Source organism: Cnephaeus nilssonii (assembly GCF_951640355.1).
Source record: "Cnephaeus nilssonii genome assembly, chromosome: 24".
Taxonomy (NCBI): Eukaryota; Metazoa; Chordata; class Mammalia; order Chiroptera; family Vespertilionidae; genus Cnephaeus; species Cnephaeus nilssonii.
Genome location: NC_137095.1, coordinates 4,129,158 through 4,153,060, shown reverse-complemented (window position 1 = coordinate 4,153,060; position 23,903 = coordinate 4,129,158). Strand labels below are relative to the sequence as shown.

At 60.8% G+C, this 23,903-nt stretch overlaps 1 protein-coding gene across 2 annotated transcripts; it reads right to left on the bottom strand.

Annotated features, from left to right (window-relative positions):
- Window positions 1-719: 719 nt before the first annotated feature.
- SKIC8 (SKI8 subunit of superkiller complex) lies at window positions 720-12,461 on the bottom strand. 2 transcript variants are annotated; one of them, XM_079764139.1, is made up of 11 exons: window positions 12,384-12,461; window positions 8,273-8,321; window positions 7,485-7,512; window positions 6,127-6,232; window positions 5,611-5,783; window positions 4,881-5,029; window positions 4,569-4,662; window positions 3,608-3,701; window positions 2,704-2,796; window positions 2,279-2,357; window positions 720-944 (listed from the first exon to the last, which is right to left on the bottom strand). In XM_079764139.1, the coding sequence occupies exons 2-11, from the start codon at window positions 8,282-8,284 to the stop codon at window positions 855-857; spliced, it is 918 nt and encodes a 305-aa protein (XP_079620265.1). In that variant the 5' UTR covers window positions 8,285-8,321; window positions 12,384-12,461; the 3' UTR covers window positions 720-854. The 2 variants fall into 2 exon arrangements, with proteins under 2 accessions (XP_079620265.1, XP_079620264.1); XM_079764138.1 differs by lacking the exon at window positions 12,384-12,461 and adding an exon at window positions 12,088-12,363.
- Between the last annotated feature and the right edge of the window lie 11,442 nt (window positions 12,462-23,903).

Here is a 23,903-nt window from a genome sequence, read left to right as displayed (position 1 = left end):
AGAAGGGGAGCAGTGGGAGCGGGTGAGCCTCATCCCAGCCACAGAGCAGCTCCCTGGACGCATCTGGCGGGGAAGGGGGGACCTCCGGGCCGGGGACAGGCCGGCCTGCGTGGTCACGGTGAGCGAGCAGGAGAGGGGTGGGGTACAGGACTGACTCGGGCACGTGAGGTTACGATGAATGAAAAGGACAAGCTCAGTGTCAGCTACGCCTGCCTGCGTTCACTTGCAGACACGGCAGCCTCAGGGACAGGTGCCCCGGGAGGCGGGCGGTGCCCCCGGAGGCGGGCGGGGCCCTGGGGCGCGGGCAGGGCTCCGGGGTGCCGACGGGAGCCGGACACTCAGGCAGCAGAGCCCAGCAGCAGCTAGAGGCTCCTGAGATGAGCAGGTGAGGCAGAGTGGCCAGGGCCATCACCAACAGCAAGCAGAAAGCTGCCCGACGGGAAGGCCTGCAGGGCGTCCCCTCAGCAGACACCCCATTTCCTTTAGGGCCCGTTCTGGACGGATCCGTTCCCTCCCCAGCTCCTGCAGACCCGACCTGGCCCTCAAGGGAGCCTGTCTCTGAGCGGGAGGCTCAGGGGGCTCCCGGCCTGCCTCTGAGGCACGCACTGCACGTCAGACGCCGGCTCCCGTCTCTGCCCCGTGACGGGCACACGGAGAAGGAGCGTGTCCCAGAGCGGGCGTGGGCATGGACACCACCTGACGTTAAGTACGAACAGCACTTGCAATAAAACATGAAAATATTTATGTCGTATCTACACACGGAGGTCTCTGCCGGACAGAGGCCGTGCCTTGCAGCTGGAAGGCAGGAATGTGAAGTTCAGTCCGCCCCTCCCTGCAGCCTGCGGGAAGACGCGTCAAATGGGGCAGTCGTAGACGTGAATTTCCTGGTCGTCTCCAACCGACACGATTTTTGAGCCGTTTCCATTGTACTTCACTCCCCAGACCTGCAAATACAGTGAAGAAAGGCCTCCTGACGCCCTTGTTCACGAGCAAACGTCCATCACGCATCTCCTCACACCCAAGCCGGAGGACCCTGGGATGAGGGGCTCGTGCCTCTGATCGCGGGAGGCCTCGGTGACCACGCCCCTCGGCTCCCAACGCGGAGATGTCTTTTCTGAGCAGAAACAGGACGCTCACACCTTTACAACGCAGGCCCAGGAGAGCCTCGTGCCAGGAGACAGAGCCCCCAGCAGTGGGGACGCCCAGGTCTCCCGACGAGAGGCCCCCACCACCTGCGCTGTCCCCCCCAGCCAGGGACCTGCACTGGTTCATGCGCCCCGTGCCCGCCCCACCTCGCCCCGTGCCTGCCTGTCGGTACTTCTATTCTCAGAGCCCGGTGGAGCCTGCCGGCCCCGGGAGCTGAGGGAACAGAGCCTGCCTCCCTCGCGGACAGTGTCACCCGAACCCCGAGCTGGGCGTCCGGCCCCGACTCGCGTGTGATTGGGCCACAGGCACCTCCACGCCCGCCATCTCCCGGGACACCCCACAGCGGCCCCACCCCAGCCAGGACCGACGCTGGGAGTGGAATGGCAAGGTCAAACCACCTCGACGTTACAGGCAGGGGTTTAAAGTTAAAGGTAAAAAAGCACAAACAATTCCGTTCCCTTTCGTTGCTTCCCAAGTGGAGGGGGATCATCCCAACCCCGTGAAGCCTGCAGAAGCCACGCCCACGGCCAGGCACTTGTGTTTATGCCCCCTGGTTCCGAAGACCCGGGCCGCTCGCAGCGCCGGGCCCAGCAGCACCGGCCGCCCCGGAGCCGGCAGGAAATGCAGACGCTCGGGCCCAGGCCTCCGAGTGACACCTGCCCTTCCGCTGGATCCTGGGCTCCGGCGTAGAGCCCCTTCCCCGTTTCAGTTCCTGGCAAAGCTGCGTCCCGTGAGCACAGCCTCCTTTCCTCACGCAAAGACCCAAAGGTGTCCACGTCACAGGGACCAAACCGCCTGCAAGAACTCTGGCTTCCAGTTAAAACACCGCTCCTTCCTGGCGAGCTCCCCCCAGGACACGTGGCTGTGCGTGAGCCGCGGCCTATGAGCAGGCAGCCCCCCGCCAGGGTGCACCCAGCCAGGGCAGCACAGGCGGGAGCACTGGACACGCAGGCGTGGAAGGTGTGCGACCAGCACGTGTTTCCTGCCTCCACGTGCCCAGCCTGAGCACAGGACACGGGCTGGACGGGTCTGAGCTCCGCCATCCTGACCACCAGCAGCAAGGTCAGGAGGAGGGGCTAGCACGTGGCAGACGCCACAGCGAACCCGAGAATCGCAGTGTCTGGGGCCGTACCTGATCCTGGTGGTCGAAGAAGGTGTGAACACACGTCCTCGTTCCAACGTCCCAGACTTTCACGCTTTTGTCCGACGAACTTCATGGAAGAGGGAACATTGGTGTCAGAACCCAGGTTCAGGTCCAACGGGAGGAATCTGACTCCAGATCCCGGACTCTCTGGCGCCGACGCTGCCTGTGCCCTCGTCGGTGGCCTCCCGCCCTGACCCTGACCCGCACGGCCCCACGGCCCGGGTTCTCGTCAGGAGCCCCCATCCCTTAACTAACTGCAGGCGGAGGCCCAATTCACAAGGAGAACTACGCGCTGGAACTACGTTCAGAAGGACCCGCGTCTGCTCGAGCGGAGCGCAGTTAACTACCCCCCTAAACGGAAACCCGCGGCGAGCAGAGGCCGCCTGAGTGAGTGTGAGGCGGCGCACACGTACCTGGAAACAAAGTGCGTGTTGTCAGGACAGAAGGCCACGTTCAGCACCCAGGACGCGTGGCCGCTCAGGGTGCCCGCCAAGTTGGCGTGTTGTCTGAAATGAGAACGGGTCCAACGCGGAGAGGCGTCAGCTCGGATGAGTCACAGGAGGCACGTGACTAACTGCCCGCTGACCAGGGCCCACCTGCTCCCTGACAGCGACAGCTTGCGCCCATCACTCACGCCCTCGGGAGGGCACGTCGCCCACGGCGACAGAAAGGGCCACACAGCACTGACCCAGAGCCCGCTGATGCCACGCAGAGCCGGGAACGGGTCCCTGACGAGCAGAGCGCAGCCGCTCACGCAGGAGGAGCCACGCCTCCCTGCAGGTGCCCTGACCACCCACATGGCTTGGAGAGGACACTTTAAAAATATACACCGAGTGGCCAGATTTTGATGATCTCTGAACGCATAATCATCTGGCCACTCAGTGTACTTCTCTTGAGCACCTCATTGATTTGATATCAAAGATACTATAAATCGTGCACCTGATCAGTTTTCCCCTTTGCACTGGCTGATAGAAAGCTCAGGGCAAATAGGTGGCTGATCTCCAGCCAAAGTCTAGAATACTTTTGGGACCCATTGGAGATACAAATACACTGAGTGGACAGATGATTATGCGTTCAGAGATCATCATAATCTGGCCACTCAGTGTATATATTGCCCTGGCTCAATGGATAGAGCATCGGCCTGCGGACTGAAGGATCCCGGGTTCGATTCTGGTTAAGGGCACATGCCCAGGTTACAGGCTCAATCCCCAGTGAGGGGCATGCAGGAGGCGGCCTCCAGGACACCCCACATGCCCCGTCCTGTGTGACCCGACATGCGTCCTTAGCAACAAGAGACCAGCTCGGCAGGCGACTCACACGTCGTAGATCTTGATGTAGCCGTCGTCCGAGGCCGTGACGAGGAGCTGGGAGTCCGGGGAGAAGGTCAGGGAGCGGATGGGCATGGCGTGGCCTGGAACCACAGGGCCTCGTGAGCCGGGGTCACTGTCCCGTCCCGTCCCCCCACCCCCGTGCTGCCCCGGCCGTGCCCGCGGACGAGGCTGAGTGCCCTCCCAGGTGCCCGTCAGAGGGGCACCGACGGCCTTGCCTCCCGTGACTGGACGTCCCGTCCCCGAGGCCCAGCCCCTGAGTTTCTCCTCAGCTCCCCCCACCAGTGACCTCAGCACACGGCTCAGGACAGCCGCTCTGTGCGGGCGAGGCCACACGGACCCCGGGGCCTTCTGACCAAACAGGAGCCGTCTCCCTGCAAACCCCCCGCCTGGGGAGGACGAGCTGAAGTGGGGCAGCTCCTTGGAACGCCTCAGAGCAGCGTGGCCACCTCCTTCCAGGCCCAGCCCCTGCCCAGAGCCCAGTGTGGGGCAGGCACCCCATTCACTCGGGGACACAGTGTGGGGTGGGCACCCCATTCACTCGGGGACACAGTGTGGGGTGGGCACCCCATTCACTCAGGGACACAGTGTGGGGCGGGCACCCCATTCACTCGGGGACACAGTGTGGGGCGGGCACCCCATTCACTCGGGGACACAGTGTGGGCGGGCACCCCATTCACTCAGGGACACAGTGTGGAGCGCCCGTCATCAAGCAGGAGCTGCTCTCTCGTTACTAAGGACTCTACTCCGGGGCTTGGAGCGGACTCGGCAGAACGAGACACGTGCAGCGGGAGCCAGCAGGGCCGGGAGGTGACCCCAGGGTCAGTGCGCCTGGAGGCGGGAACCTCACACCCAAGGCCGACCGCTCCATGGGCCCCCCCTTTTCCCTCCCCCTCCCCTCCCCTCCCCCTCCCCCTCCCCCTGCAGACGGAGAGGCGCGAGGCGCGTACCCTCCAGCGTGTGCAGCAGCTTCCCGGTCGCGATGTCGAAAATATTGATGATGCCGTCGATGGCTCCGCTGGCCAGGTACTTCCCGTCGGGGCTCTGCGCACACAACACGCGGACACGTGAGACCACGTCGGGCCAGCCCGCACACACAGCGCCCCTGCCGGCTGCGGTCTTGCGAGCTGGCCGGCCACCCCCTCCGCCCCCATCACCCCCAGGGCGATAGCAGCCGCCCCACAGGCCGGGGAGCCGGCGGCGGGGACACGCGAGCTGGACACGCGCGTGAGGTTGGGGGGCGGAGAGCGCGGCCTCCTCACGTAGGCGATGCTGAGGATGAACTTCCCGCGCGTGTCCAGGGAGTACTCCTTCTTCCCACTCTCCACCCCGAAGATGTTCACTTTCCCCACGTGCGTGCCCGTGGCCAGATGCTGGGAGTCGGGAGAGAAGGCCAGCGTCCAGGCGTCCACTGCGCAGAAGGAGAGGGAGAGGCAGTGAGACGGAGGGAGCCCGGTCCCGGTCATAAAGCGCGTGGAGCGCGGTGGGACGGGGAGCGAGGCAGCCACTCTAGTGTCACAGCTTCTCCCGGGAAACAAGCCCCCCCAACAGGCCAGCCGCGCCAGGCGTCCCCACAAGTGGCTTCCGCACGCACGAACGAGCGTGGAACCGGGGAAGCGCCCGACGCCCGTCCACGGCGGCTCCGTGGGCAGGTGTGGCCCCTCCTCCCCGGGAGGAGGCTGCGCGTCACGAGGGACAAAACTCTGGTCGCACGGCACCCGGGACCTCGAGCCGCCACGCAGGAAAGCACGAGGACGTGCGAGAGTTTTCCCAAAAGGCAACACGACGGACAGGGCAGAAGCTGAGGGGGCGATGGAGGAAGCGCCCCGCTCCAGCCGCACCCCCGGCCCTGGCGTCCCCCACAGCTCCAGCCACACCCCCGGCCCTGGAGTCCCCCACAGCTCCAGCCGCAGGAGCCACGGGCCCGGGGCCCGGCCTCGGGTGCCCTCGGTCCAGGCCACTGAGAACCGCCGTCCGCCCCGGCGGACTCACCCGGCCCCGCGTCGATGGACTTGATCTGCTTGCCGTTCTCCAGGTCCCAGAGCCGGATGTGGGCGTCGAGGGAGCTGGAGGCGGCGACGGGCAGCGTGTGGCTGATGTCCACGGACACGACGCCCAGCTGGTGCCCCTCCAGGCTCCACTGCAGGTCCAGCCGCTCGTCACGCCTCAGGGGGACAGAGAGACGCGTTTCTTCACACACAACCCCGACCCGGCACAGCATCGGCCCGCGGCCACGCGTGACCGGAGTCTGCGGGATGGAGACTCGGGGGCGTGAGGAGCACAGGCACCAAACAGCCAAGGGCGACCTTGGGCCTCACCCGAGTCACAGGGAGGCAAGAGGGAGACGAGGGCCCCTCAGACACCACCCGGCCCACCAGCCCACCCACCGGGCCCACCCGCCCACACTCTTCGGTCTGGAAAACAGGGAGCCCCTTCCTGACCGCACGGGGGAGCAGGACGCACACCCCTGAACCCGTCCCCCGGGCCGCCGTCCGGGGAGGCACTCACCATTTCCAGACCTTCACCAGGTCGTCCAGGGACCCAGTGACCACCGTCTCCGCGTTCTCCTTCTTGTTGGTCCCCCAGGCCACCGACCAGATGGCGTCATCGTGGGCTGGAACGGAAGCTGCCCTTTAGGACGACCTCGGCGGCCTCTATGCCGACCGTGCCCCCAGAACGGAGCCAAGCGCCGTCCCCCCTCCCGCAGGCACACCCGTGTCTGCTTCGCGAGTGCTTTCCTGGGGGGCTCGTAGGATGACTGAGGACTGGAGGTTCCGAGGAAGCCCCCGCTCCAAGCCCAGGCTGGCCGGCGGAGGGGCCGTCTGGAATCGCTCGCTGCCACAGCCTGATGGAGACGGGCCCCCCCACCGCCCGAGAGAGCCCTCAGCCGGGCAGGAGCTGCCCCCCAGCATCTGGGAGCCGCCGGCACCGACTGCGAACAGCAGAGGCCCGAGCACGTGCCTGATGCGGCCGCACTGGTGTTCTGTGTCAGGGGCCGGGGACCCCATTAATCCCCCGGAAGTACCATCTCCATTCGCTGCCACCACAACCCTACGGAGCAGGCGCTGTGACGGCACCTCATGCTACAGCCGAGGTATCAGAGGCTCGGAGGAGCCTGCGGTGCAGCCGGGGGGCTCAGGGGCTGCGAATCGGCCCACGAACCAGGTCACTGGGCCGGTTCCTGGACTGAGGACTCGTCCTTCGTAGGGGCGTGCAGGAGGCAGCCAGTGGATGTCTCTCTATCCTCCCTTCCTCTCTCTCTACAATCAATTTTTAAAATGTTTTTTCAAAAAGAGAAGACTAGTAGCTCACTGGAACTCCAAGGCTAAGAAGGGGCAGAGCCCTGACCAGTGTGGTTCAGTGGATAGAGCATCGGCCTGCGGACTGAAGGGTCCCGGGTTTGATTCCGGTCAAGGGCATGTGCCTTGGTTGCGGGCACATCCCCAGTGGGGGGTGTGCAGGAGGCAGCTGATCGATGTTTCTCTCTCATCGATGTTTCTGACTCTCTATCCCTCTCCCTTTCTCTCTGTAAAAAAATCAACAAAATATATTTTTAAAAATTTTTTAAAAGAAGGGGCAGAGCTGGGACTCAAAGCCGACCTCACTGTTAACGGGAGTCCCTGCGGGCCCCCCGTGTGCAGTGGCTTCTGGGGAGCCACCCCTCTGGGGGCCACCCCGGCAGCGGGGAAGCCCTCCGCCCGCTGGCTGCCTCCCCTGCCTGCGTTGTTGTTGTGTTGAAGTGAAGCTGTGATCTTCCTGCAGGGAGTACACTGGGCATGGCATGCCTGGTCGGCATGACAACAGCGCTTAAAGGAGCCAGGACCACCCGTCCCGCAGGTGAATGGGGGGGGGGGCGGGCTGCTCACCTTGCTCCTGCTTGAAGAGAATGCTGTACTGGAAAAGAGCGGAAGCCACGTTAGACCAGCGGTCAGAGTTCAGCCGTATCGCATCCCCTCCCGCCTCCCCGCCGCGCCCCCGGAGATACAGTCACCACCGTGGTAGCTACTTCCTGTCACCCTGACCTGCACGCGCCTGACTCGGGCTCATGCAAGATATGCAGTCACACCAGGAACCATTAGTTCTTAAAGAAACTGGCCCGGCCGGCGTGGCTCAGTGGGTGAGCACCGACCTAGGAACCAGGAGGTCAGGGTTCGATTCCCGGTCAGGGCACAGGCCCGGGTTGCGGGCTCGATCCCCAGTGGGGGGCATGCAGGAGGCAGCCAGTCAATAATTCTCTCTCCTCATTGATGTTTCCATCTCTCCCTCTCCCTTCCTCCCTGAAATCAATAAAATATATTAAAAAGCAGCAGCAGCGAGGGCAGTTTCTCCACTGCCCTAAGAGACTAACAAACGCGCTCTTCCCTGCTCTGCTCACCGGGAAGCCCAGGGCCCGCCGAGCCTCGTTCTTGCTGTTGTATCACAGGCACAGCCTGCAGAGCGACCCGTTAACCTCGTCCCCGATCTGATCACAAAACGGGTCTCCTCTGCTGATCTCCGTTTCCTGTGCTTTTGTGCACGGATTCTCCCAGCCCCTCACCCCTGTGCACCGGGAGAATCGGGGAGCACGCTCCTGCTCCTGGCGCTGTGCGGAAGCCGGTGCCCGGCCACCCGACGCCCGCCGGAGACCCGCTGGTGCGCCCCCCCACAGCCTTACCTGGTTGGTCATGTCCTCGGCCGGGCGAAGGGCTCCAGGACAGGCAGCTCTGCGGGAACACGGGCTCAGTGAGGGGTGCCCTCAGCACAGGGTTCCACAGGAGGCTCCCCTGGGCCGCCGATGCCCTGACACGTTTCCCGGGTCGGTCCCAGGAGCTCCCCTCGCCAGGCCCTCGGAGCCGTGGACTCTGCCAACAACCCGTCCCGCCCCATGTTTCCTTCTCTCCAAGCCTGACCCCAGAGGGGACCGGTCTCCGCCCCCTGCCGCTCTTTGGAGAGAGAACCACGGGCCTTTGATTTATTTACTAGAGGCCCGGTGCACGACATTTGTGCACTGGGGGGCGAGGGATCCTTCAGCCCGGCCCGCGCCCTCTCGCAGTCCGGGAGCCCTCAGGGGATGTCCGACCAGGAGCGGGCCTAAGCCGTCAACCGGACAGCCTTAGCGCTGCCGCAGAGGCGGGCCACTGCACATGCCAGCCAACAGCCCGGCTTGTGGCTGAGCCACTGACACCAGGTTGGCCAGCGGGGGAGGGACCGCAGGAGGGCTCCCGGGCGTGCCCGGCCCATCTCGCTCAGTCCCAATAAGCCAGACCCCAGCAGCAAGCTAACCCACAGGTCGGAGTGTCGGCCCCCTGGTGGTCAGTGCATGTCATAGCGAGCAGTTGAGCAGCCTTAGCATATTATTAGCATATTACACTTTGATTGGTTGAACAGCCAACTGGATGACTGGACACTTAGCATATTAGGCTTTTGTTATATAGGATTTTTTTAATCCTCACCCAAGGCTACTTTTCCATTGTTTTTTTAGAGAGAGTGGAAGGGAGAGAGAGACAGAGAGAGAAACATTGATGTGAGAGAGACACATTGATTGGCTGCCTTCACACATGCCCCAACCAGGGCTGGGGACCGAGCCTGCAACCGAGGTACCTGCCCTTGACCGCAGTCGAACCCGGGGCCCTTCGGTCCCCAGGCCGACGCTCTTCCCGCTGAGCCACAGCGGCCGGGGCCCACAGGCCCTTTCACTGCCCATGGCTCCCGGGGCCATACTGGGCTCCGGTCCTGTGAGCTTCTGGGAACATTTCTGCCCACTGATCAGTACGTGACTGTTGTGTGTGTGTCTCTGTTTAAAGACATCTTACTACATGTTGGTGATTCACTGACACTGAACTCATGCCCGGCAGCACTGGGTGCCTAACGGGAGCTCATCTGACACGTATGTTCTCTGCGCCCCGCACTGAGGGACACGAAGACGCACCTCCGCACTGCGCTCGGGGACTACTTTCAGCAGCGAAACCACCAACAAGCACCGACATGCACAAGTCATGGCTCTGCACAGGCTGGAGAAGGACACGCTTACAGTATGAGCTGGAACAAGAAGGCACCTATGTCACGTGTGTGTCACGTGACCTGAATTCCTCGCCTCCCTCTCACGCCCTCAAAAGACCACGAAAGCACTGGTTTTGGGGCAAACAATACATCTTAGCAAGTAGGCGGTTTTGCAAACACGGAATCTGAAAGTAATAAGGATCGACTGTAGGCCAAAACAAGTTTTATGGAAAGACAAAAAGTGTGTGTGACCATGTAACATGTGATCTTTTAGTCATCTGTTCTACAACAACTAGAGGCCCAGCGCGTGATTAAATCGTGCGCTTGTAGGGTCCCCTAGGCCTAGCCTGCCATCAGGGCTATGTCCGCCACCCTACGACGCCTGGCTTGCTCCATGGACGCTGCCGGCACCCCACGGGAGGGTGGGCGGAGAGCCTGAGAGGGGCTCCATGCACCCCTGGTGACGGGTCACTCGGTCGTTACGCGTTACAGCCACTGGCCTTTTATAACATAGATATCTAGCAGCAAGTCTGGCGACTGCCACGACTTCAAAGTCGTGATGCACTTTCAGTGTCCTAAGATGTGTAACTACCTGTGATTTCTACTGGTGACACGTCACAGTTAATACCGCGATTTTGCCGCCTCCATTTATAATTGCAAAAAACGCTAAGTTCCCGCTAGAGGCCCGAGAACATAACGATGCACTATTTCTGCTCATCCATGTTCATTTCTATTCATGAGCAAAGAGATGGCACAGCTAAGGCATCCGAGGTTCAGGTCAGTGACTGGCTTTAAATCTGCAAACTCCAGAAGGCGACTGTGAAAGGTTTCCGAGAATAACGGGGCAAATAAAAACAACCAAAGATTTCTAAATAATTCTTGAAGATGTCGACCACACTGGTCGTGCACAACTTGTCTGTCCCCCAGAACACAGTCCTGCCCAGGGTAGGAGGGACAGCGAGGAGCTCAAGCCAGTTTTGCTGACGCGCCCAGCATCCCACCTGTGCCCAGGCACCTGCCCTCTCCCCTCTCAACCCCCGCCTCACACGCAGCAACGGAGACAAACAAGAGTGGGAGGGCTTGCAGGAGGCCAACACCCAAGAAGCCAGCATCCTCAAGACAAAGGTGAACTTCCATCAAGTAAACATCGGCCCTGGCTGGTGTGGCTCAGTGGATAGAGCGTCGGCCTGCAGACTGAAGGGTCCCGGGTTCGATTCCGGTCAAGGGCATGTACCTTGGTTGCGGGCACATCCCCAGTAGGGGGTGTGCAGGAGGCAGCTGATGGATGTTTCTCTCTCATCGATGTTTCTAACTCTCTATGCCTCTCCCTTGCTCTCTGTAAAAAATCAATAAAATATATTTTTTAAAAAAGAAGTAAACATTCTGCCCGGCTGGGGTGGCTCAGTGGCTGAGCCTCGACCTATGAACCAGGAGGTCAGGGTTCAATTCCCGGTCAGGGCACATGCCCGGGTTGTGGGCTCCATCCTCAGTAAGGGGCGTGCAGGAGGCAGCCGGTCTATGATTCTCTCTCATCACTGATGCTTCTCTCTCTCTCTTTCTCTCCCTTCCTTTATGAAAACATATTTTTTAAAGTAAACATTTTAATTTGGAAACAGCCTAAGTGCCCATCAGCAGGTGAGTGGATTAAAAAACTGTGGTCCATCTCCACAATGGAATATTATGCCACTATAAAAAATAAGGCACTTTTACCATTTGCAACAGCATGAATGGACCTGGAGAGCATCGTGCTCAGCGAAATAAGCCAGTCAGAGAAAAATAAATATCACATGATCTCACTCATATGTGGGATATAATGATCAACATAAACTGATGAACAAAAACAGATCCAGAAACAAATGGGGGAGGGGCGTTTAAAGAGCAACCAAAGGACTTGTACGCATGGGTATTAGCATAACCAATGGACACAGACACTGGGGCGGTGGGGGCTTGCCTCGGGTGGGAATAGCTGGGGGGCGGGTATCAATTGGGGTGAAAAAAAGACATATGCAAAACTTTAGACAATAAAAAAAAAGTAAACACTCTAGGATGTGCCGAGTTGGGCCCATTTTTAAGTTCTAGACACTTGGATTATCTCGCTCACCACCACCACCCCTCACCCCGGCTCAGTAGGTACCTTTACTCTTCTCTTCTCCTTCCTGACAAGGAAAGGGAGACAGGGAGGCGAAGCTGGTGGAGACAAGCTCTGACCAGGCCTCCAAGCCACATCCCCGCTCACCCCAGGCTCTGATACCAACTCATGGCAGAGCTGAGAGGACCCCAAACCCTCCTCTGCCCCCGTCTTTCCCCCACAATTCCCCACGCGGAATTCACTGCTCGCTCCTCTGCGTTTCCAACACAAAACACAACAAAAACACACCCCACGTGCCTCTCTTGGCCCGATCAGGCAGGACTGACCCACAAGACCCCATGGCACCGGGACCACGGAACCCAGGCGCGCTGGTACCTGCCCAGTGATGGGAGGCCGGCTACCTGCGAAGACAGCGTGGCCCTCCTCCGGGGAGGCTCGGTTGGGACGGGCCTCCCCCCACGGGGACGGGGACACCGGCCCTCATCTCGAGGCTGCCCGGAACATGCCCAGGACGCGCCCCGACGGGGAGCGGGGCAAACGGAGGCACAGAGGCGACCTGGGGCCCGCGGCCTGCGGCCACCGTGAGCGGGCCTGCTGGGCGGCAGCCTCGGGCCCGCCCTGGCTCCCCCGCCGTCCCGCCCGGGCCATCAGCGGCCCCGACGGCGGCCACCCGCACCGGCCTGAGAGCCCGACTCACCGGCTCACTGCCCCGTCGCACAGTCCCGGCGCGCGTCTGACGAAAGCGCCACGCGACCGCGACGCTGGGCTATGAGCTCACGGAGGGGCGGGGCATCTCCCAGGGCAACCGCGCACGCGCAGCTCCCTGCCGAAGCCGTGCCCCAACGGGGGCGGGCGGAGATTGCGCGGAGGCCACGCCCCTTTCGTTGTAGGCCCCGGGAGGCCACGCCCCCTCCCCTGGGGGCGGGGCCTCGGTCACCGGCTCCTGGAGGCGCACAGGTCGGGTTCCTGCAGCTGGGGTCGGGTTTCTTCATTTTAGTGGCTTCTCGAGTTCTGTCGCTTCAACACTTTTCAGTGAAATGGAGGTTTGTTTTAAAAACTACAATTCAGCCCTGGCCGGTATGGCTCAGTGGATAGAGCGTCGGCCTGTGGACGCAAGGGTCCCGGATTCGATTCTGGTCAGGGGCACGTGCCCAGGTCGCAGGCTCAGTACCCCCAGGAGGCAGCCAGTCAATGATTCCCACTCATTGTTGATGTTTCTGTCTCTCTCTTCCTCTCCCTTCCTCTCTGAAATCAATAAAAATATATTTTAAAAAATAAGAATAAAAATAAATAAAAACTGCAAGTTATGCCCGCCTGGTGTGGCTCAGTGGTTGAGCCCTGACCTATGAACCAAGAGATCAGAGTTCCATTCCCGGTCAGGGCACATGCCTGCGTTTGGGGCTCGATCCCCAGTGTGGGGCGTGCAGGAGGCAGCCCACCCATGATTCTCTCTCCTCATGGATGTTTCTCTCTCTCTCTCCCTCTCCCTTCCTCTCTGAATTTCCAAACGAAGCAAATTGTTCTGGGTATCAAGTGAGATCTTGTCAGCCCAAAATTCAACTAATCGTCTCCCAAAAAAGAAATAGGTTAGATTAAGAAAAATAGATGTAAGAGTGGGTAGCATGTATAGTAAAGGTACATATCTTGTATTTAAAAAAAGAAAAAAGAAACACCCTATTTCACATCTGCACATGTGAAGAAATGTTATGGGACACGCCCCCAAGGCAGTGACCACACGTTCATATTGTTAAATTTTTTTACCATGCACCCCTGTATGTGCATGTTACTTACAAATCATGTGCGTGCTACTCTGCTAATACATTTATTTATAGGCATAATAAAACAAATACAAAAATAGAAATTTTTAAAATATATTTTTATTGATTTCAGAAAGGAAGGGAGAGAGAGAGATGGAAACATCAGTGATGAGAGAGAATCATGGATTGGCTGCCTCCTACACGCCCCTCACTGGGGATCTAGCCCACAACCCGGGCATGTGCCCTTGACCGGAATCGAACCCGGGACCTTTCAGTCCACAGGCCCACGTTCTATCCACTGGGCCAAACCGGCCAGGGCCAAAAATAGAATTTTAAAGAGGATGAGATTAAAAAATATATAATCAGAGGGTCTGATATTTTCTTCCCACGCCCCAGCGGATGGCTTTGCTCACCAGCTGGGGTACACAGCCCCACTTTGGAGACCCCAGTACCTCCTAAGGTTTGTCTTGGTTGTAAACATTTGGGGAGCCACAACGGTGAACGTCCAGACTGAGCCGCACGCCGCGAACACAGCAGCACCGAATACTGTGACGAGGCCGGGGCGCAGGGGTGAACCCTGTTTCACACACACGGAAGGATACTGACCCCCGGGGCGGCAGTGAGGACTCCAGGGGGGACTCGGGCCCCATGGAGATGGCTAGTGGCTTTTTCACCCCCAGTTCCACGGTGTGAGGAGAGGGAAAGGTGGGGACAGGTCACAGGAAGGAAGGGGGGAGCTGAGAGGGCCAGGGAATCCCTGTTCCAAGCCGGAAGCAGGAGTCTGTCTGGGTTCAAATCCGAACGTTCAGCCCGGGCCAGCGTGGCTTGAGTGTTGACCTATGACCCAGGAGGTCACGGTTCCATTCCCAGTCAGGGCACATGCCAGGGTTGTGGGCTCCATCCCCCGTGTGGGGCGTGCATGTGTGTGTGCAAAAGGCAGCCGATCCCAGGAGCCTGGGGCTTGACCACGGATGGCCACAGGGTGGCAGTGCCCGCCTGCCGTGGGCCACCTGCCGGGCACTTGCTGCTGGGGATGAAGTGGCTGGCACCTGCTTGCCCGCCCTCTTCAGCTACCCCAGCCCCACAGGCTGCTGAGTCATTATGGGACCCCAGACAAGGGCCTCCCGGGCCTCCGTTTCCTCCTGCAGAAAATGGGAGACCCAACACCATGGCCTTCGCCCCTAGAGCATGGTTAGGAGCACCTGGTCGGGATGGCTCAGCGGCTGAGCGTCGACCTAGGAACCAGGAGGTCACGGTTGGATTCCCGGTCAGGGCACAGGCCCGGGTTGTGCGCTCAACCCCCAGTGTGGGGCGTGCAGGAGGCAGCCGATCCATGATTCTCTCTCATCACGGATGTTTCTGTCTCTGTCTCCCTCTCCCTTCCCCTCTGAAATCAATAAAATACATTTTTTAAAAAGAAAGAAAATGGGCAGGAGCTACCCTACACTGGTAGACTGAGTCACAAGCCCAGGGCAGCCAAGGTGAATTTGGAGGGCACAGGCCCTGTGCATCCGGAAAGGGGGCGGGGGCAGTCAGGCCCAGCAGTGCATAGAACTGGGGCAACCGCCACCACCACCACCTCCCGGGCCTCTCTGGCATCACTTACCTGCTGACTCGGGAAGCAGCAAAGTCAGGCAGGGGAGCCAAGGAAGCCAGGTAGGCTGCCAGGAGGCGGCGGCAGCTGCAGTCCCTGGACGGGGGCAGAATCAGGTGGGCAGGTGAGGAAGCTGTGAGCCAGCGCCTAGGCTGCAGAGAATGAGATAGGAGAGGCCGAGGTGTGGGGGGGAGGAAGGTGGAGGGGCTCACCTGGGTGATGGGGGGCCCACGGGAGCCGCGGGTGGAGGAGCCGCACCCGGTTCACAGCACAGGCCAATGGCTATGGTGTTCACATGGCTCCGGTGTGCAATTTATTTCTTCTTTTTTAAAATATATTTTTATTGATTTCAGAGAGGAAGGGAGAAACATCAATGATGAGAGAATCATTGATCGGCTGCCTCCTACATGCCCCCCCTTCTGGGGATCGAGCCTGCAACCCGGGCATGTGCCCTGACCGGGAATCGAACCCGGGACCCTTCAGTCTGCAGGCTGATGCTCTATCCACTGAGCCACACCGGCCAGGGCCCGTGGGTGATTTCTTTTTTTAAAAAAACATATTTTTTATTGATTTCAGAGAGGAAGGGAGAGGGAGAGAAAGAAACATACATGATGAGAGAGAATATGGATCGCTGCCTCCTGCACGCCCCACACTGGGGATCAAGCCCGTAACCCGGGCATGTGCCCTGACTGGGAATTGAACCCAGGATCCTTCAGTCTGCAGGCTGACGCTCTATCCACTGAACCACACCGGCCAGGGCCGTGGGCGATTTCAAGTTACTGACGAGGTATAGCTTACCAATCCGTAGAACATGCTGTAATAAGGGGGTACGCACCAGCTGCAGACACCCCTGGTGATCTGACACAGCAGGGGGGTGTCACGCTTGGCCCCAGAATGCATGGGTGTGCACACCTGCCGAGTCCATCCCACAGGCCACCGGGGCAGAGCGGGTGTGAGCGGAGGCCCCACTCCGTCCGCAGCCCCCTGCCTCTCTAGCACGGCTCCTTGGGATTTGGGGGAGTGGCCCCCCATGACGTCAGGGCTGCTGGCTGTCCCCCTCCATGTCCCATTTGCTCTGTATCCGCTTTCTTTCTCTTTTTTTTTTTTTGTATAATATTTTTTTAAGTACATTTTGATTGATTTCAGAGGGGAAGGGAGAGGGAGAGAAATGTCAATGATGAGAGAGAATCATGGGTCAGCTGCCTCCTGCACACCTCCTACCAGGGATCGAGCCTGCAACCTGGGCATGTGTCTTGACCGAGAATCGAACCCGGGACCCTTCAGTCCGTGTGCTCTATCCACTGAGCCAACCAGCTGGGGCCGTGCCTTCTGGGTCTTCGCTGAGGGAGGAAGCCAGGCCCCGGTCCCAGGGAGGGTCGGGCCTGTGCAGGTCCAGTAAGAAGAAGGGGTTAAGCCAAAACCAGTTTGGCTCGGTGGATAGAGCGTCAGTCTGCGGACTGAAGGGTCCCGGGTTCGATTCCAGTCAAGGGCATGTACCTTGGTTGCGGGCACATCCCCAGTGGGGGGTGTGCAGGAGGCAGCTGATCGATGTTTCTCTCTCATCGAAGTTTCTAACTCTCTCTCCCTCTCCCTTCCTCTCTGTAAAAAATCAATAAAATATATTAAAAAAAAAAAAAAAAGAAGGGGTTAAGGCTCCAGAGGCTGAGGAGGCCCAGCTGCACCCCAGAGCCCTCCACAAGGGACCCAGTTTCCCTCCGCGCGCACACACACACACACACACACACACGTATGCACACGGGCACACAGGCCCTCGGGGTGCCCACGGTCTCAGTCAGCCCAGAAGGGCCCTGAGCCCTGCCCGGAGGTGGGGGGTTGTTCTGCGGCCTCTGGGGGCCCGGGGGACGGGTCCTGCTCCCTCGTGGCTGCCCCCGCAGCGCCTGTCAATTAACTCGGGGCTCCGTGTGCAGGGCAAGCGGTGTTTGAGAGCCGTAATGACTCCCCGTCAGACATGAGCGATGGGCCCGCCGGGGGCCGCGGCCGGGCCTCCCCGTGCCCCCTCCCCGAGGCCTGCTTTGTCACGGGGTCCCCGTTTGCACGCGTCACTGCCCGGCCACCCCGGTCAGCAGGTGGCCGCGGGGGACTCGTTGGAGGCCCATTCTCGGCGCCGGGTGTGAGGGCGGCCCATCTGCACACACCAGGCCCTTTGTCTCGGCCGGGCAGACGGTGAATGAATGGATGGAGGGGGGCTGTCGTGAGGCCCCGGCTGCCTGGGGACATGCGGGCCCCGGAAGGACCTGGGCTGGGTTTTGGGGGAACCTGGGAAGATCCAACAGGCTCCCCCCAACCCCACAAGAGAGTGAACAGGCAGGAGGGGCGAGCGGCCCAGGGAAGGCGGGAGTCAGCCGGGTGGGGTGTCTGTTTGGCTCACGGGAGCGGCCGCCTGCTCTCTCTCTCTCTCTCTCTCTCTAATGTTTTTATTGATTTGAGAGAGAGAGGAAGGGAGAGGGACAGACAGGTAGAAACACCGATGGGAGAGAAACATCACCGGTCGGCGTGCCCCCCACAGGGGATGGAGCCCACACCCGGGCGTGTGTCCTGACCCGGAATCGGATCGGTGGCCTCTTGGTTCCTGGGTGGACGCTCAACCACGGAGCCACACCAGCCGGGCCGGGCGCGTGCTGTGGGTTAGAGGTGGCTGGGACCGGACTTCCCCAGCAGGCCTTTCCCTGCCCCTGCCAGCCCTGCCCCCGCCCCCCCCCCACACACACACACGAGGGTGATGCCCCCGGGACAGCCGTCCGTCCGCGTCCGCTGTCCCGGCAAGGACACGTCGGGCCGAGCGAGGATGGATCGGTGATGGTTCAGGAGTCAGTGAGCCCACCCCCCGGGGGCCGGGGACCGATCCAGCCGCCCCGGCTCTGAGGCACCCACGCCAGGTGGGCACGGAGGCCTCGGGGCTTCGTCAGGACGAGACAGGGCAGAACCACCACGGGGGCATTTCCAAGCCCGGGAGGGCGGGCGGCAGGAAAAGGCCTCCTCGGCCTATAGGTGGGGGGCGCGGCGCCCCGAGAACCTCCAGCCGGGTGAAGGCAGCACCACACAGGGACCCTCCACCGTGGGGAAGGCGGACACCCAGGTGGGGGCTGGAGGGAGTCCTTCTTTTCGGGGTTCATCCCCTACCACCGCCCGCCCCCACCCCCCCATTCTCTGCTCCTGGGGTCCCTCCTAACAGGCCCTTTAATTGTCTGTGGTCCAATTTCCATGTGAAACGTGGGCTCCGATTCCCACCCTGGGCCCTTGGACGGGAAGGGGGGCCGTGTCCAGGCCCAGGGCCCCCAGGATGGCGCCTCGTCCTGCAGGGGCACCGGGGTGTGGGCGGCTCTGGAGGGCCAGGAGGGGGCCAGCTGCCCGGGGCTGGCTGTGCTGAGAGGGGCTGGCAGGCGGAGGGCTCCCCCGCTCCCCGGCGCTCAGCGGAGGTAACAATATGCCCATGAATCACGTTTGCAAACACCCAGGGAGCGGGAGAGAAGCGATAATTAAATACTCCCTCCTGCGCGGGGGCGGGGGGGGGGGGGGGGCGTAAGGCAGGGCCCTTGGAATGCAGGCGTCTGGTTAAGATGATGAATTTTCACGTTATCGGCGCTAATGCAGTCGCCATCCAGGGCCAGAAACCCTCTTCACCAGGGGAGAGGGGGGGCACGGTGAGGGGGCAGCTGTACCCCAGCCCTCCTCACCCTGAGGCCCTCAGGGAACTTTCAGGTTGGGGCTCACCCAGCTGCCTCCCCTGGACATCTGGGAGGCAGAGCAGCTGTCTGCCTGTGGCTGCCCGGCCCCCGGCCCCACATCCGTCAACCTCGATTAGGGCAGCCACAGGGAGCCGGGGGCTGCTCTGGTGTGAAAGGCCATTCATTGGCGTGACCGGCGGGCATTGTGCTGGCCGCACGCGCCACGCAAGGGACCGCGGCCGGGGGTGATTGATCAGGCACCGCCGATGGGGCCCCTCTCCTCACGGACTTTCAAAGGAGCCATGTGGCATCTGATCGATCGGTGCCAGGCAGCTGACCCCCCTGCGGCCACCGCCGGGCGGCAGGTGGACGGGCCGCGTGGGGGCCGGCTCTGCGCCGGGAGCCGAGGCCAGGCCATCAATCCACCGGCTCCCTCTGCACCGGGAGGGAGCGGGAGCGGGAGCGGCTGCTGCCGTGTTTTCTGATGAGTGATGGCCGCCCGTCCCCCAGCCCAGCGCCCGGAGGATCCCGGCGCGCGTGTAAATCAGACTAATGCGAGCTCGGGCTGGCGTTTTCAAGAGCGGGCGTTCGTGCCAGAAACCTCCGTGGAGTGCCGGCGACGTGCCCGGGCCTGGGCTGAGCTCTGGGGGCGCGGACGCAAACCGGGGAGGGGAGGGTGGCCTCGGCGTGGAGGGCCCATGGCCCGTCGGGCTGGAGGCGGTGGCCAGGCAGCCTCGGGGGAGGAACCGGCTCCACCACCTCCTGGCTGTGTGGCCTTGGCCAGTGTCTCAGCCTCTCTGAGCTAACTAAGCTCCCTTTCACAGGATGGTTGTAACAAGTAAATGACAGCCCCGGACCGTGTGGTTCAGTGGATAGAGCGTCGGCCTGCAGACTGAAGGGTCCCGGGTTCGATTCCTGGTCAGGGCACATGCCTAGGTTGCCGGCTCAATCCCCAGTGTGGGGCGTGCAGGAAGCTGCCGATCCATGGTTCTCCCTCATCATGGATGTTTCTATCTCTCTCCCTCTTCCTTCCTCTCTGAAATGAATAAAAATATATTTTTTAAAAAGAATAAAGATCTGGGGCCAGACATGCACCCCCAGCTGGCGTACCCCCAGCTCTGAATTAACCAGCGAGCTGTGCCCTTACCCGTGATGAGTATCGCTCCCAGGGGGGAGGTAAAGCATGGACAGACGGATGGATGGACAGACAGACGGATGGATGGACGGACCTGGCGGGCGATCGAGTCAGAGCTCAGTAAATGTCGGCTATTTCTTCTCCGGTGGGCTCCCTGACCCCCAGGCCCCCCGACTCCCCCTCCAGTGCACCTTCCACTCCATTAACCTCAGGAAGCACCCCCCAGGGCAGGTACACACACACTCCCCCCCCCCCAGTCTTTCCCGGGAACCTGGCTCTTTGTCCTGTTCTGCTGACTCCAAGAGTGTCCCCGCACAGCGGCCCCAGCCCCCACGACTGTGTCCTGAAGACCCCCTCCTGGAACCCTCTTCAGCGCCCCCAGCTTTGGGGACTGAACTCTGACCCCCATTCTTCCAGCCTGAATTCAGCCTGCCGGAGGGCACGGGGCCAGGCCAGAAGGCCCTGGGAGGCTGGGGCCCTGGCGGGCCTCCAGGCCGAAGCAGCAAACCTCAGCAGAAATGTCCCCGACCGAGGACCGACAGGGGGACAACGGGGAGCAGGTTGGTGGCCTGGGAAGCCGAGGCGGGAGCTGCCTGCGGAGAACAAAGGGGCCTTGGAGAGAGGGCCCCGGCCCAGCTCCCGCTCCCCCGTCTGAAATCCACACCCCGGGGGCAGGGGGGGGGGCAAGACCAGGAATTAGCTGCAGCCGCAGCCTGCGGACAACCTGACGTCGGCCTGGACTCGGGGATCCCCTGATGCTAAGGGGAGGCCACCTGATGCTGGGGGGGGCAGGGTGACGGGGGAGCCCTTCTGCAGAGAGGTGTCCCCTGGGGCTGTCAGGGGCTCTGAGCTCCAGGCCCCAACTCTGCTGGCTCCTGTCCGGAGGCCTTTCCCCTTGCCCTGCCTGCTGAGATCCTAGCCACCCTGCAGAGCCCTGCGTGAGCTCAACGTCACCTTCTCCGGGAAGGTCAGACACCCCGGAAGTGAGGTGATGCCTCCCAGTCCCCATTCACAGCACTGACACACCGTCCCTAACTCCATCTCGGGGCAGCCGGGGCGTCCCGCCAGGTCCCAGCCATGGCCCTTCACCTCCCAACCCCAAGCCTGGCCCAGAGCGTTCCTCCCAAGAACACCGAGCGAGTCAGAGAATCCACTCGTGGATCTGATGTTCCAGGAGTCTTTTTTAAAAATGTATTTTTATTGCCCTGACCGGTTTGGCTCACTGGATAGAGCGTCGGCCTGCGGACTGAAGGGTCCTGGGTTCGATTCCAGTCAAGGGCATGTACCTTGGTTGCGGGCACATCCCCAGTAGGGGGTGTGCAGGAGGCAGCTGATCAATGTTTCTCTCTCATCGATGTTTCCAACTCTCCATCCCTCTCCCTTCCTCTCTGTAAAAGATCAATAAAATATATTTTAAAAATACATATATATTTTTATTGATTTCAGAGAGGAAGGGAGAGGGAGAGATAGAAACAACCATGATGAGCCCTAGCCGGTTTGGCTCAGTGGATAGAGCGTCGGCCTGCGGACTCAAGGGTCCCGGGTTCGATTCCTGTCAAGGGCATGTACCTTGGTTGCGGGCACATCCCCAGTGGGGGGCGTGCAGGAGGCAGCTGATCGATGTTTCTCTCTCACCGATGTTTCTAATGCTCTAATCCTCTCTGTAAAAAATCAATAAATTATATTAAAAAGAAAAAGAAACATCCATGATGAGAGAGAATCATGGATCGGCTGCCTCCTGCATGCTCCCTACTGGGGATGGAGCCTGCAACCCAGGCATGTGCCCTGACCGGGAATCGAACCGTGACCTCCTGGTTCATAAGTCGGTGCTCAAGCACTGAGCCATGCTGGCGGGGCCAGCCCTCTTTACCTTTTGCCCGGACCTCTGCAGTATACACTTCCCTGGTCTCCAGGCATCCCATCTCGATTTCCTTCAATTCACCCTCCAGTCCTGCCCCCAGAGGGATCGGGTTCAGGTGCAATCTGACGGAGGCACCGTGTACCCTTCAACCTCACAGGATGTCCAGGGCTCAACCCTTTTTTTAAAATATATATATAGACTAGTGGTCCAGTGCACGGATGCCTACACATTGAAAGGAAATTAATTAGAAGAAATATTTTTAACATCGCTCTTCGCCCTTTCTCTATAATGGAAGTGTCAACCAAATTCACGATCAACCATGACAGACCGAAACACATGCATGTGACTGGTGCCTGCGAGAGCTCTATATGTATGGTGCATGCGCGCGTCAACGTTTATTTTTAAACTAGAGGCCTGACGCACGAAGATTCCTGCCAGAATGGGCCTTCCTTTCCCTGGCTGCCAGCACCGCCTTCGCTCCGGCTGGAGCCACCTTTCTGCCTTCCTATGCTGCTCAGAGGCCCCTGCCCACTGGAGCCCATGTATGCAAATTAACCCGCCATCTTTGTTGGGTTAATTTGCAGACTCGCTCCTGATTGGCTGGCGGGCGTCGCGAAGGTACGGTCAATTAGCATGTTACTCTTTCATTAGGTAGACTGCCAGTGTATGTCATATGTACTGGCCGGTGAGTGGGATGGTCAGACGGACAGACGGTCGGTCACTTAGCCTTTCATATGTAGAGATTTTTTTTTTTATTGATTTCAGAGAGAGGAAAGGCGAGGGAGAGAGAAACATCAATGATGATGAGAATGACTGGTCAGCTGCCTCCTGCACGCTCCCCACTGGGGATCAACCCTGCAACCCAGGCATGTGCCCTTGACCAGGAATCAAACCCAGGACCCTCCAGTCCCCAGGCCAACACTCTATCCACTCAGCCAAAGAGACTAGGGCCGCCTCAAGCACTTTCATTGTCTCCCCACCTACTAAGCCCCAGATTGTGGGCCCCCATCCCGAGGCCGGCCTCTAGCTCCCACGCCTGCCCTCACCCCCTCTTGCAGGTACGCAGGTCAAGGAAGATTGCAGGGCCAATGTGGGGTCCCCCGGAAAGCTTGTAGAACACAGCTTCCTGGGCCCCACTCCTCGCCCCTGACTTCCTGAACCCCCTGGGGGTCTCCATGCCGAGAGAGCCCGCCCAGGTTGCTGCGATGCCCGGCTCAGGTCACAGACGGGCATCGGGGAGCCACCGTCCTTGCTCTAACGCGGCCCCTCCCCATCGCCACTGCCCACAGCGCCACCCTTGCTTCCGGGGCCCCTGGCCAGGCCCGCCCCCTCCCCCCCAGCCCAAAGGGAAAGCCGCGGCCACTTGGCACAAACGCAATAGGACCAGGGCGCCCTGTGCCCCCAACCCTTCGAGGTGCCTCTGTGGCCCCTTGTGCTTCGTGGGAGGCGGCTGCTCACCTCCTGCGTCACCCCTTCGCACCAGGCGCCGCGGCCACGCTGAGGTGCAAGGTCCCCCAAACACACAGCTCCGTCTTGCCACAAACTGTCCTTTACCCTGCCCACAATCTCGCGGGATGCTGGGTTCGAACGCTGGGTGGGGGCCCATAATCTCGCGGGATGCTGGGTTCCACCGCGGGATGAAGGCCCACAATCTCGCGGGATGCTGGGTTCCACCGCGGGATGAAGGCCCACAATCTCGCGGGATGCTGGGTTCCACCGCGGGATGAAGGCCCACAATCTCGCGGGATGCTGGGTTCCACCGCGGGATGAAGGCCCACAATCTCGCGGGATGCTGGGTTCCACCGCGGGATGAAGGCCCACAATCTCGCGGGATGCTGGGTTCCACCGCGGGATGAAGGCCCACAATCTCGCGGGATGCTGGGTTCCACCGCGGGATGAAGGCCCACAATCTCGCGGGATGCTGGATTCCGCACAGCTGCGCCCAGGAGGGTGCTGACGGGGCGGGGTCAGGCTTTCCCGCTCCGGCCCCCCTTGGTCCCACGCACGTGGTGGGTGGGGACACGGAGTGAGATCCCCGACGCCATAGCAGAGGGGTCCGGCTGGGCACGTGCACAGACGCCCCTGGGAGTGGGCGAGGCGGCTCCCATCCCCGGGTGGCCCCACCCCGTTATGTTAGGGATGTTCTCAAACACACACCCACGTGGCCAGGGTGGCCCGACCAGC

Bases quoted from the DNA above. Each gene is read 5' to 3' on its own strand.
- SKIC8 (XM_079764138.1), bottom strand. From the start codon at position 12,170: ATGAGGGCCGGTGTCCCCGTCCCCGTGGGGGGAGGCCCGTCCCAACCG. The intron at 8,322-12,087 runs GTAGCCGGCCTC...GTGTTCCCGCAG, and splicing joins GGGCCACGCTGTCTTCGCAG to AGCTGCCTGTCCTGGAGCCC. The intron at 3,702-4,568 runs GTACGCGCCTCG...CTGTGGTTCCAG, and splicing joins GCTGCTGCACACGCTGGAGG to GCCACGCCATGCCCATCCGC.